Source organism: Hyperolius riggenbachi, chromosome 1, assembly GCF_040937935.1.
Source record: "Hyperolius riggenbachi isolate aHypRig1 chromosome 1, aHypRig1.pri, whole genome shotgun sequence".
Lineage (NCBI taxonomy): Eukaryota > Metazoa > Chordata > Amphibia > Anura > Hyperoliidae > Hyperolius > Hyperolius riggenbachi.
In genome coordinates, this window is record NC_090646.1 from 208853193 (window position 1) to 208865957 (window position 12765).

The following is a 12765-nucleotide window of genomic DNA, read 5'->3' on the forward strand; positions in this document are numbered from 1 at the left end:
CAGGGCCGGATTTGTACTCTTTACCGCCCAAGGCCACTGTCACCCCTTCAATATAGGTAGCGAGATGACCCCTCCCCCCTTCCCTCCAGTGTAGGTAGCCTGATGACCCCCTCCCCCCAGTATAGGTAGCCAGATGACTCCTCCCCCTTTCTCTCCAGCCAGATGACTCCCTCAATCCCTCCCCCTCCCCTCTTTCAGTGTACGTACTTAGCTTGCCTTTACACCACAGGAGCCATCAGTGTCACTCAATTCTCTGCTCATCTCCAGTGCAGAAGCTTCCTCTTCCTTTCTGTCTCCAATGCTGCCCAAGTTCATAGCGGCCCACCACAATACAAACATGTACAGAGAGCAAGGTGGCTGCTGGGCAGATGGCTAGCAGCAGAGTACCACAGTCAGGCGCTTGCCTGATCACCCTTGCCTTTCAGCATTTGCAAGCTTGCAAATGCTGCACTAGTTTAGCCAGCTGCTTTGGTTCCCTTGATCTTGTGGTGCCCTAGGGAGTGGCCTAGATGACCTTGGCCTAAATCCAGTCCTGCTCCTGCTACTTCTTCATGTGCTTCTCCTGGCAACTCCATGTTAGCTTCTAAATAAATCCCTTATAATTACATGTTGTCCAGTTATTTGAAGGAATTGTTTCACTTACCCTCCCATATATTTTACTAACTCATTGAGAATATTATTATTTTTTCTTGTTCAGTAAACCAATCCGTTACTTTAAAGGACCAAAGGGGATGAGTGTCAGAAACCTGAGGGACTTTTTCCCTGTACTCATAGCAACAGCAAGAATTTGCATATTCCCTTTCCAGTTATAGCCAAGGCCGGTTCTAGATTTTTTGCTGCCTGAGGCAAACTTGTGAGGATATGAACGCCCCCACCTCCCACCCGAAATGATGATCGCACATCATCAGACAATTTGCACCGCACGTTATAGCTGCAGTGAGCCTCCCAAAAAACACCCTCAGTATATGTAGGTAGCCAAGTATAGGTGCTCCCAAAGTAGGTAGCTAGGTACGGTTGCCCCCAGTATAGGCTAGATAGGTACAGTTGCCCCAGTATAGGTTGGTCAGGCACTCTCTTCACTTCCTGTTTCTGCCTGGTGCTGTCCCCAGACTTCTGCCGCCTGAGGAAGTCACCTCACTTGGCATCATGGGCGGACCGGGCCTGGTTATAGCTCTGGAACACTAAAAGTAGGTTTATTGCACAATTTTTCAGTGAATGTAACATGTGATATTGTTCTCTGATGATGTTTGTTATCATCATATGCTCCTATTGCTCAGGTCTTTTTACATTCGTATTATGTTGTCCTGTGTAGATGGCCCACTGGATTACTTCGTGGACACTCTGCACCCATAACCTACCTGACCATCGCAGATGAGGACACAAAGATCTACTCTGTGTCTACAGACTGCTCTGTGCTGGTAATTTCATTTCTTTTTAGTTGTGCATAACGTTACATTTTATTTTAGCAATAAGTACAGAGCTGTGTGTACTGATAAAACACAAAAGACACTTACATCATTATGTATCGTAAATCCTAAAGCAGATGGTATTTGCAGGTATCCCGCTTCATAGGTGTAAGACAGTACATGCATTATTCCTATATGCCACATATACATCCAAAACTACTGCTTTATAGTACACCTATAGCTTATTGTTTTGTTTTTTGTTTTTTGTTGATTCTTTTTATTAATTTTCATGTTAAACAAAAACAGTTACAAACATTAACATAACAGCCCTGAGCTCCACCACACGCAGGTGAGGAGAGAGGGAAGTAAAACACCACAAGAGTAGATAATCTAAAAATTATACAAAGCACATAAAACCTCAGTGAAAATCACATGTTTAGAAAACAGGAGAGATATGTGAGGACCCGTTATCCGATCTCTTATCATGTTATTCATTTTCCAGGAGCCAAACAGCATTTCGTATTTATAGAGAAGAATCAGAGCGAGTAGTTGGTACTAGTGTGTTCTAAAGGAGGAGGAGAGCAGCTTTAAGATCAGAGTAAGGAGTTTGAGAGCAAGTTCATTCAAATCACCCAAAGGTCTACAGTATTTAAGCCTATAGGACTATGTAGTATCTTTGTTGGAGGTCCACGGTCCCCATACTTTTTTGAATTTAGATGGACATCCCCTTGCTATGTATGCAGCTTTATATAAATGGAGGGAATTATTAACTAGCTTTTTCCAATAAAGGCACGTTGGTGGGGCAGGCTGCTTCCAGTGTAATACAATCGCTTTTCTAAAATAAAATAGTAGCAGACCTATTAGGTATCTTTGTGATCTAGTTGGGGCGAGTGTGTGTACATTACCCAGTAAACAGGTCAATGGTTCAGGAGTAATATGGGTCTTTGTTATAGATTCAACAAATGCACAGGTTTCTTTCCACGCATCAACAATCAAGGGACATTCCCAGAGAATATGTGTAAAGTCAGCCTTAGCCGCACCGCAGCGCCAGCATGAGCCAGAGCTCTCTCTGTCAAATTTACTTAATTTGTATGGGGTTAAGTAGGCCTGGTGAATAATTTTAAATTGGATTAATTTATCTCTTGTTGAGATTAAGTATTCAAAGGGCTTAATCCATACATCCTCCTAATCTTCGACGAAGAGTCTTCGTCATCTAAGGTAGGTATCATTGTGAGCCAGGGTTGTTTATAGACCGTTACATGAGGTTCAGTGATCAGGACTATGCTTTGATAAATTGCTGAGAGAGCTTTGGTAAGATTCTCATTAGCTATTATGTCCTCTGTAGCAGAGGGAAGCAACTTGACCGGCTCCCGCCCAAACTGCGCCGCGAAAGCGTGCCTCAGCTGTAGATACCTAAAGAAGTAGTTATTAGGTAGTGAGAAGGTGTTTTTGAGGGTATTGAAATCTATTAATTCCCTGTTTAGTATTATGTGGTCTAGGCATGTTATCCCCTTCCTGATCCATATGATAGGGTCAGGAATCCTGAAGAAGTGGGGTAAGGTAGGGTTGTTCCAGAGTGGGAGCCTCGGGGATAAGGTATTACGAGAGGGGGAGAACCACCCTTGAACCATACTCCAAGCAGATATAACCGCTTTCATATTAACTGTTAGAGAATATGGTGCTCGTACTCCTCTATAAAGTATTTGAGCAAGTGCCTCATATGAACCCAGGAGAGCCGCATCTAACACCATCGATGCATTTGACTTGTCCTGAGTGAGCCACCAATGAGCAGTAACAAGCTGGCTAGCAATGAAATATTCATAGAGGTCCGGAAAGGCAAGGCCCCCCTCTGTCCAGGGTCTCTGGAGCTTTTTAAGACTGAGTTTCGGAGTTTTATTGTACCAGATGAAGCTGGATAAGAGTGAATTCAGTTGTTTGAAAAAGCTTTTGTGTAGCCAAGTTGGGCAATTTCAAAAGAGATACAGGTATTTAGGGAGGAGTTTCATTTTAATAAGGTTAATTCTCCCAATCAAAGAGAGTGGGAGCCCCTGCCATCCCTAAAGCCTCTTTTTGGTGTGTTGTATCAAAGGTAGTATATTATCTGAAAAGTAGTCAGCCGAATTGTTCGAAATGATAATGCCAAGGTATTTTGTTCTCGAGACAATTTCTAGTGGAGTTTGTACTGAGAGAGCATGGTTCAAAGGAAGTAGCTTAGACTTTCCCCAATTCACATTTAGACCAGTGTACGGGGAAAACAATTTAAAGAGTTCCAAGACTCCTTTAATGGACTCTGTGGGGTCTTCTAAATATATCACCAGATCATCCGCATATAGGGACACCCTCTCGTCCAGCCCCCCCACACGAAAGCCACAGATACCAGGGTGCTGGCGTAAAGCAGCAGCAATGGGCTCCATGGCCAACGCGAAGAGGGCCGGGGAGAGGGGGCATCCCTGTCTAGTGCCTCTTTTCAGATGAATGTCTCTAGACAACTCTGCTCCAATCTTGATATTAGTGCAAGGGTGTCTGTATATAGTTTGAAGCCAGGAGATTAATTTAGGGCCAAAACCAAACCTAGAGAGAGCAGCCCACAGGTAATCCCACTCCACTGAATCGAAGGCCTTCTGAATATCTAAAAACGCCAACGCCCGGGGGGAGGCAATATTTTCCGAAATCTGAATGTGGGTATATATGCGCCTCAGATTAATGTCAGTAGTCTTGTGGGGCATGAAGCCTGTCTGGTCTGGGTCAATAATATCTGTGATATATTTATTAATTTGGGTAGTTAGTATTTTAGTTAGAATTTTTAAGTCATTGTTGAGAAGGGAGATAGGCCTATAGGAGCTGCAGTCCAAGGGATCCTTGTCCTGTTTTAGGATGAGAATGACATGTGCCTGTGAGAAGGTGGTGGGCAATTCTCCACTACTCAGGCAATCATTGTAAGTTAGCTTTAAATGGGGGGCCAGGGTACGCATATGTCTCTTATAAAATTCAATGGGAATACCGTCCGGGCCAGGAGATTTTTTGGGGGGAAAGGATAGAATTGAGTCTAGGATCTCCTCCTCCGATATCTCGGCGTCAAGAGTGGTGGAAATTTCATCCTCCAGCGTAGGTAACTGTATATTTGCTAGTAACGCAGAGAGATCCGAGGTGGTACCCATGAATTGGGAAGCATAGAGGTTCTCGTAATATTCCTGAAACCTTTTGAGGCTATCCCCAGGGGACGAAAGAATGTCACCTGATTCCGATTTAATTTCAGGGATATTCGAATGTTCCAGGAGGTCACGTGCAATGTTAGCTAAGAGCTTTGCATTTTTGTCCCCCTTCTCAAACGTAACCTGCCGCCATTCTATGAAGGATGTTTTAGTAAGTTCCGTCATGTGTAGATTGAGGGTACGTTTACAGTGCATCATGTCTGCATAAGTGGAATCGTTGGGGGTATCTGCAAAGTGTTGCGTAGCGTTTTCTTCATTGTTAAGCAATGTTGTCAATGTGTTATTATATTCTTTTCTGCAGACACTGATCTGATTTATGTATTCTCCCCTAATTGTAGCCTTAAATGCGTCCCAGGTATTCTGATTAGAGGCTGTGTTTAAGTTAATGTCCCAATATTGATTAATGGCGGTTGTAATTTTCTCTGCTATACCATCATCATTTATCCATTTCGGGTTCAATCTCCACAGTGATTTGTTGTTTAGAGCAGGTAGCGAGCATGTAATCTCTAAGGGAGCATGGTCTGAGAGACCACTGGGGAGATATGTGGCTGCAGAGACAGAGGCCAGCATTTCAATATTGCCAAATGCCAGGTCAATTCGTGAAGCAGATTTATGGGTAGCTGAAACGTGAGAAAATGCTGTTTTTTGAGAATTTTTCCACCTCCAAATTTCTGTAAGAGCTAGGGAGTCTGCCCAATTGGTTAAATCAGTGTTAGCAGTGCGTGTCTTGTTAGTGGAGTCTAGGTGCAAAGTAAGAATATCGTTAAAGTCTCCTATAATAAGGAGTTTAGCAGGTAAGTATTTCTGTAGCTTAAGAGTAATTTCTTCCAAGAGAGATTGTTGCAAAGGCGGAGGAGCATATATACCCACTATACAGTATACTATGCCACAAATTGCTAAATGCAATATAATATAGCTTATTGTTTTGTTAGAGCCATAGAATCCAAATTGAGGACATCTATGCCTCTATGGCAGTCTTGGCAGAGATGGAGGTGGTACAAGGCAACCAGTTAAATCTCAGAATTTATGTAGGGATTCAAAAAGAACCTAAAGTCCTTGTTACTGTACTAAAATGTGATCAACTTTTCATGAAAAACCTGGAAAGGTATTATAACTGGAAGTGATGTCACATGAATATTGCATTAGGAAATGCAGTGCTTTACTTCTGCTAGAGGGCTTTTATGTATATGACTAGGCCTAAGGCTCGTTTAAAAACGGGCGCTAGGCTGTGTCCGCGACCCCGCACTGCCTCTCTCCCTCTACCTCATTAGCGCATGCTGCACGCACACATGGCTGCCCCCCTTTTGGGCCTGTCCTTCTCTGCTCTCGGGCAAGAGCCGCGCGTCATTCCCCCAGCTCTCGGCAGTGTCTCTGCGTACCCTCCCTGCACATGCGCACAACTAAGAAACACACAGGGGCATGGAACGTAGAGACACTTGCCTATTATTATACAGGATATGGCATACTAACACTTTATTATTAACAACAACAGGTATGGGACATCGAAAGTCAAGTCTGTCTCATCAATGTTATATCCAAAGCAAGTCAGATCAGAGGAGAAATAGGCGCATGCTACTTTTCACATCTCTTCGGAGCCATGTACATAGCGACTGATGATCTTGCTGTATTACATCTGCAAGAAAGGTATGTAATAATTACTCACTTTCATAAGTTTGAAACTGCAGGTACATACATAATAAAGCTGAAGATGTAAAGACCAGTGGTGTAGCTAAGGAGCTGTGGGCCCCGATGCAAGTTTTACAATGGGGCCCCCCAAGCACTCTATACGTAACAATTGATACGGTGCACCAAAACCTGCCAATGGCAACTACAGTGTCAGAGGTGCAAGAAGGGGATGGGGAACAGTTTATGAATGATTATCACTATTCAAAATATCTATAGAAGTGATTATTATGAGCACAAGACCAATAGAGAGCTAATACTGTAGTTGAGGGAGGGCCCTTCTGGGCCCCTCTGGCCCAAGGGCCCAAATGTGGTTGCAACCTCTGCAACCCCTCTTGCTATGCCCCTGGTAAAGACTATATACATCAGAGGGTGTTAGGATGTACAAAAATTATCTTATCACCATCAGGGTAGACTTTAGCTGTGTTGCCATATAAACAAGAATGCTGCATCTAGCTGCTATTAAAAAGGGTTGTGAGAAATTGTATTCCCTGATCAATTACCTCACGATCCCCACTACATGACTGAATTGTGCTGGTGGTATCTGCTGAAGACCCACACACACATGATTTCATTGCTTAGTGTGGCTGGATTGGAAGACTATTAGGTCATACCTGTATTAACTTCAGAAATAATATTACACATTTGGGTGGATATTTGGAAACCATAATGACCATAACTATAACAAGTAATTTGTCTATATATCTTATCTAAAGTTTAGATTGATGAAGCTGTTTGCAGCTAGAATTGCTGAGTAAACTGTTTATGATTATTTATTCCTGTGATACAATGAGGGTAGCCATGTTCTGTTTGTCACATTACACATAGGCAAGCTGCTATGTATCTCCCACACCCCTCTCTCCTACTCCCTCCTCCCCTCTGCCACTGAAATCTCTGGCTAGTAACCTCCTCCTTCCCAGACTGAGCTCCAATAAGCCCTTGCTACTAAGGCTCAGAGTGCCAAGGCTCTCTCAAGAAGCTGTGGTTGAGGCTTATTTAGTTTATAGGGAATTAGAGTATTAAAATGTAACGATCGGTGTAGCACAGAGAAGATCTGATTACCGGTGATCTGCAGTATCACTAGGAATACAGATATATACCAGATTATAGATGATCTGCAGTATCACCGATAATCCGATATACAAGCTAACCTCTGGACACCTAAGCAGAGTGTTTGGTGCAAACAGTCGTAATGAGAGGACTGGGCCTCAGAGCAGTAAGGAGTACTGCCCAATTCCTTCTGGACTCTCCCGGAGGGAGGAGTCAGGCTGAGAGAAGGAACGACAGAACGAGAGTGACACTCAAGAGGGAGTGTCACTATCAGGACTGGGAACCGCCTCTAACAGTAAGGTCGGTTCTCGAGGTCGGACAAGCCAGGTCGTAAACACACAGACAGATAAAGTACAGATTCAGAAGGCAGAGGCGAAGTCTGAAGTACAGGCAGGGTTTGGCAACAGGGTATCAGAAATATCGAGGTACAAAATCAGAATGCAGATGCAGAGTCTAAGGACGAGCCGGGATTCGGCAACAGAGTATCAGAGAGACAAAGTACAGGATCAGAATTCAGGAGAATGGTCAGGCAGGCAGAAGGTCATAACAGATAATCACAATCAAACTAGTACTTTAAACTATCAACAAATCTAGCTAAGTGTAGGATTACAGCTCCAGCTGGTCCCGGCACACTTTCGGCTCTGACTCAGGTCTGCGTGCTACCACGTAATGATCGCAACGCCAGACAACCAGCAACTGAACAGCCAGCAGTATATATACACAGCCACTCTCCAGCCCCTCCCTAAGTGCTGGACCAATGAGAGGGCTCAGAATTGTCAGCTGACCAGCTTGGTCAACTGACCTACTTCTGGCTGCTATATAAGCTTTGCCTCTGTGCGCGCGTGTCACTCTGAATCTTGGAGGACTATCAGTCCCAGCCACACCAGTACTGCCTTGCAATGTATCCAGTGAACCGAGCGTGGGAGCCGCCTCTAATGCGGATTCCGCCGCTTCCAATGCGGATTCCGCCGTTCCCAATGCGGATTCCGCAGCTCTGCCTATGCGGCATGCGGCGGTTTTTATGCGTTGTGACGTCATGCTGGACGCGGAAACAGCCACCTCACCCTGAGAGACGGCGGCTTTTCCGCGTTTCCTCACAGAACCCCCCCCGAGGAGTGGACTCCGGACAACTCCTACCAGGTTTCTCGGGATGTAAGGCGTGAAACTCCTTCCTTAATTCGTCCGCATGCATGCGACTCCCAGGTACCCATTGTCTCTCCTCAATGCCATACCCTTTCCAGTGCACCAAATATTGTACTGAGTTCTGTACAATGCGTGAATCTAATATTTTCTCTACCTCATATTCAGGTCGTTCATCTACCATCACAGGAGGAGGAGGAGTGGAGCCCACATGGACTGCTGGTTTGAGCAGGGATACGTGAAAGGACCTTACCCCATGCATGCTGGCGGGAAGATCAACAGAATACGTAACGTTGTTGATCTTCTTAGCTACCGGGAACGGACCCACAAACCTGGGACCTAGCTTATCTGAGGGCTGTCTCAGAGTCAAGTGACGTGTGGACACCCAGACCAAGTCTCCTGGCTGGAACTTCCACTCTAACGAGCGTCTCTTGTCAGCCTGACCCTTTTGACTCTGGAATGCCCTTTCCAAATTACTCTTCACCGTCCACCAGATGTCTTTAAATGCCCTTTGCCAAGCTTCCAGGGTAGGAAACGGAGAAGAGGCAACTGGCAAAGGGGAGAATTTGGGCGACCTCCCTGTCACAATCTGGAACGGAGAAAAACCAGAAGAAGAACTCTTTAAATTATTCTGTGCGAATTCCGTGAAGGCCAGAAATTTTACCCAGTCATCTTGTGCCTCCGCAACGTAACATCTTAAGAACTGCTCCAAAGACTGATTAATCCGTTCAGTCTGCCCATTAGTCTGTGGGTGGTAGCCTGACGAGAAAGACAACTTCATGCCCATTTGGTGGCAAAATGCCCTCCAGAATCTAGAGATGAATTGGACTCCCCGATCCGACACTATGTTTTCCGGAATGCCATGCAGCCGGAAAATGTGGATGATGAATAGGTCGGCCAATTCCTGGGCCGAGGGGAGTCCTTTCAAGGGCACGAAATGGGCCATCTTGCTGAAGCGGTCGACTACCACCCAAATGACCGACATGCCTTCAGACCTGGGGAGCTCACCCACAAAATCCATGGACAAGTGGGTCCATGGTTCACTCGGGGCGGGCAAAGGCTGTAAGGTACCGACAGGTGCCAGCCGGGAGGGCTTACTTTTTGCACAAATTGCACATTCCCTAACAAACTCCTTGCAATCAGCTGACAGGGAGGGCCACCAGGCACACCTGGCTACAAGATTCTGCGTTCTGGCTGCTCAGGGATGTCCAGCATTTTTATGCGCATGGAACATCTCTAGGATCTGGAGACGGAAGGGGAGGGGAATGAACATAACCCCTTCAGGCTTCCCTTCCGGGATGTCCTGCTGGAAGGGACTTAATGTCTCCTCCCAGTCTTCCCAAGTATCGGTTGCAGCCAGCACCAATTTCTGCGGAACAATAGACTCAGGGATGGAGGGCTGTGCTGTCTCTGGCTCAAAGCACCTGGACAAAGCGTCTGCCTTAACGTTTTTGCTGCCTGGAGTGTAAGTAATTATGAATCTGAACCTTGTAAAGAATAACGACCATCGGGCCTGACTGGGACTTAATCTCTTAGCTCGATGTATTCTAAATTCTTGTGGTCTGTGAAGACCGTGATAGTGTGCTCTGCTCCTTCGAGCCAGTGACGCCACTCTTTAAAGGCCAGTTTAATGGCCAGGAGTTCTCTGTTGCCTATGTCGTAGTTCTTCTCTGCCGGAGAGAACCTACAAGAAAAGTAAGCACAGGGATGTAGTCTTCCCTGTAACCCTGACCGCTGAGACAGCACAGCCCCTACCCCGACCTCCGAGGCGTCAACCTCAACAATGAAAGGATAAGAGGTGTCAACATGTCTTAGGATCGGTGCGGAACAAAACAATTCCTTCAAAGTAGAGAATGCATTCTGAGCTTCAGGAGACCAGTGGGTAGTATCTGCCCCCTTTCTTGTGAGACTGGTAAGGGGTGCAATGATCGTAGAGTACCCTTTTATAAACCTCCTATAGTAATTCGCAAAACCCAGGAATCGCTGGAGGGCTTTCAGCCCCACAGGTTACGGCCATTCCAGGACAGCTGTGACTTTAGCAGGGTCCATTGACAGACCTGAGGTAGAAATCACATACCCCAGAAACATGACGGATGTCACCTCAAAAATACATTTTTCCAGCTTGGCAAACAGCATATTTTGTCTCAGCTTGTTCAGCACAATTTTGACATGGCTCCTGTGTTCAGAGAGATTGTCAGAGTAGATCAGTATATCATCGAGATATACCAGAACAAATCTGCCCAACACCTCTCTGAATACCTCATTAATAATTCTTGGAAGACGGCTGGCGCATTACACAACCCGAAGGGCATCACTAAGTATTCGTAATGCCCGTCGGGTGTGTTGAAGGCCGTCTTCCATTCATCGCCCTTTCTAATGCGGATCAGGTTGTATGCACCCCTCAGATCTAACTTTGAGAAGATCTTAGCGTTAGTGACCTGTGTGAACAAATCGTCTATCAATGGTAGCGGATAACGATTCTTCACCGTGATTTTATTCAGGCCTCGGTAATCGATGCAAGGTCGAAGACCTCCATCTTTTTTCTTAACAAAAAAGAAACCGGCCCCCGCAGGCGACCGGGAGGGGCGAATGAACCCTTTGGCTAGATTTTCACGGATGTATTCCTGCATGGCCACTTTCTCCGGTCCAGACAAATTATACAGGTGACCTCGGGGGTGCATACAACCGGCACGGAGATCGATGGAGCAATCGAAAGGGCGATGAGGAGGTAACTTATCAGCAGCCTTGGGACAGAATACATCCGAGAATTCAGAGTATTGCTCGGGAACCCCCTCCACTTGAATCTTGGTCTGACCTAATGTCACTTTCCCTAGACACTGCTGGGAACAAAAGTCTGACCAACTGGTTAATTGTCCTGCAGCCCAATTAATCTGTGGCGAGTGAAGCTGCAGGCAGGGCATACCTAAGACAATTGTGGAGGTGGTCATTTGTAAAACAAAAAAACTCAATCTCTCCCCATGCAGTACCCCAATAGTGACTTCCACCTCTGGTGTCTGAGACAGCGGACGGTCCCTTTGAAGCGGGGAGTCGTCCACGGCAGTAACCTGGATAGGTGGTTCTACTGGGGTGAGCGGAATGCCCAACTTCATTGCAAACTCGGAACTCATAAAATTAGCCGCTGAGCCTGAATCAACAAAGGCCTCTGTGGCTCCAGATTTGTCCCCCCATGTAATCGTACATGGAAGGAGCAAACGTTTTTCTTTTAGGGGTATAAAATGGGCGCCTAGGGTGTTACCCCCTACAACTCCTAGGCAGTAGCGTTTCCCGGCTTATTAGGACAGTTTCGTACCCTATGCCCCCCCTCAGCGCAATACAGGCACAACTGTTCCGTCATCCTCTGTCTTCGCTCCACCTGGTACAATTTTGATCGACCTATCTGCATAGGCTCGGGTGGAGGTAAGACCGGAGCAGATGAGACTGAAGAAGATGATGCTACCTGAGGTGTAGCGTAAGACACTACTCTGACGCGTTGACTCCCCCTGGTCTGTTTTTGGTAGCGCAGCCTACGGTCAATTCGGATGGCCGCTGAGAAGGCCTCATCGACTGTTTTGGGCTCGGGCTGACTTAGCATCAGGTCAGAGACCTCATCGGACAGCCCTGACAAAAAACAATCTAGCAGGGCGTAAGTGTCCCACCTGGCCGTAACTGACCACCTCCTAAATTCGGCCGCGTAATCTTCGACCGGACCCTTGCCCTGACGTAAAAACTTGAGCTTCCGCTCAGAAGTCGAGGCAAGGTCTGGGTCGTCGTAAATTACTGCCATGGCTTTAAAGAATTCCTCCACAGAGGTAAGAGCTAAGTCACCGGCAGGCAAATTGTACGCCCAGGTCTGGGAGTCACCAGATAACAAGGTTTTAATAAATATGACCCGTTGGGTCTCAGTCCCCGAGGATCGGGGTCTCAACTCGAAATACGATAACACTCTACTCTTAAAATTCCGAAAGTCAGACTTGTGGCCGGAAAATTTATCAGGTACGGACATACGTATGTCATCACTATGAGGGGATCGCACCGAATCAACTGACGTCTGGAGGGTTCGCACAGAGCCTGATAGGGCATCAATTAATGCCAGGTCGTAAACACACGGACAGATAAAGTACAGATTCAGAAGGCAGAGGCGAAGTCTGAAGTACAGGCAGGGTTCGGCAACAGGGTATCAGAATATCGAGGTACAAAATCAGAAGGCAGATGCAGAGTCTAAGGACGAGCCGGGATTCGGCAACAGAGTATCAGAGAGACAAAGTACAGGATCA

At 46.1% G+C, this 12765-nt stretch overlaps 1 protein-coding gene across 1 annotated transcript in view; it reads left to right on the forward strand.

The window, feature by feature from the left end:
- The window catches only part of LOC137547041 (cilia- and flagella-associated protein 337-like), a 92502-nt gene that overhangs the window by 47901 nt on the left and 31836 nt on the right, over positions 1–12765 (forward strand). The window contains exons 10-11 of the mRNA XM_068270182.1: positions 1313–1418; positions 6111–6262. Of these exons, the coding sequence (XP_068126283.1) occupies positions 1313–1418; positions 6111–6262 (258 nt within the window). The remainder of the gene's footprint in view (positions 1–1312; positions 1419–6110; positions 6263–12765) is intronic.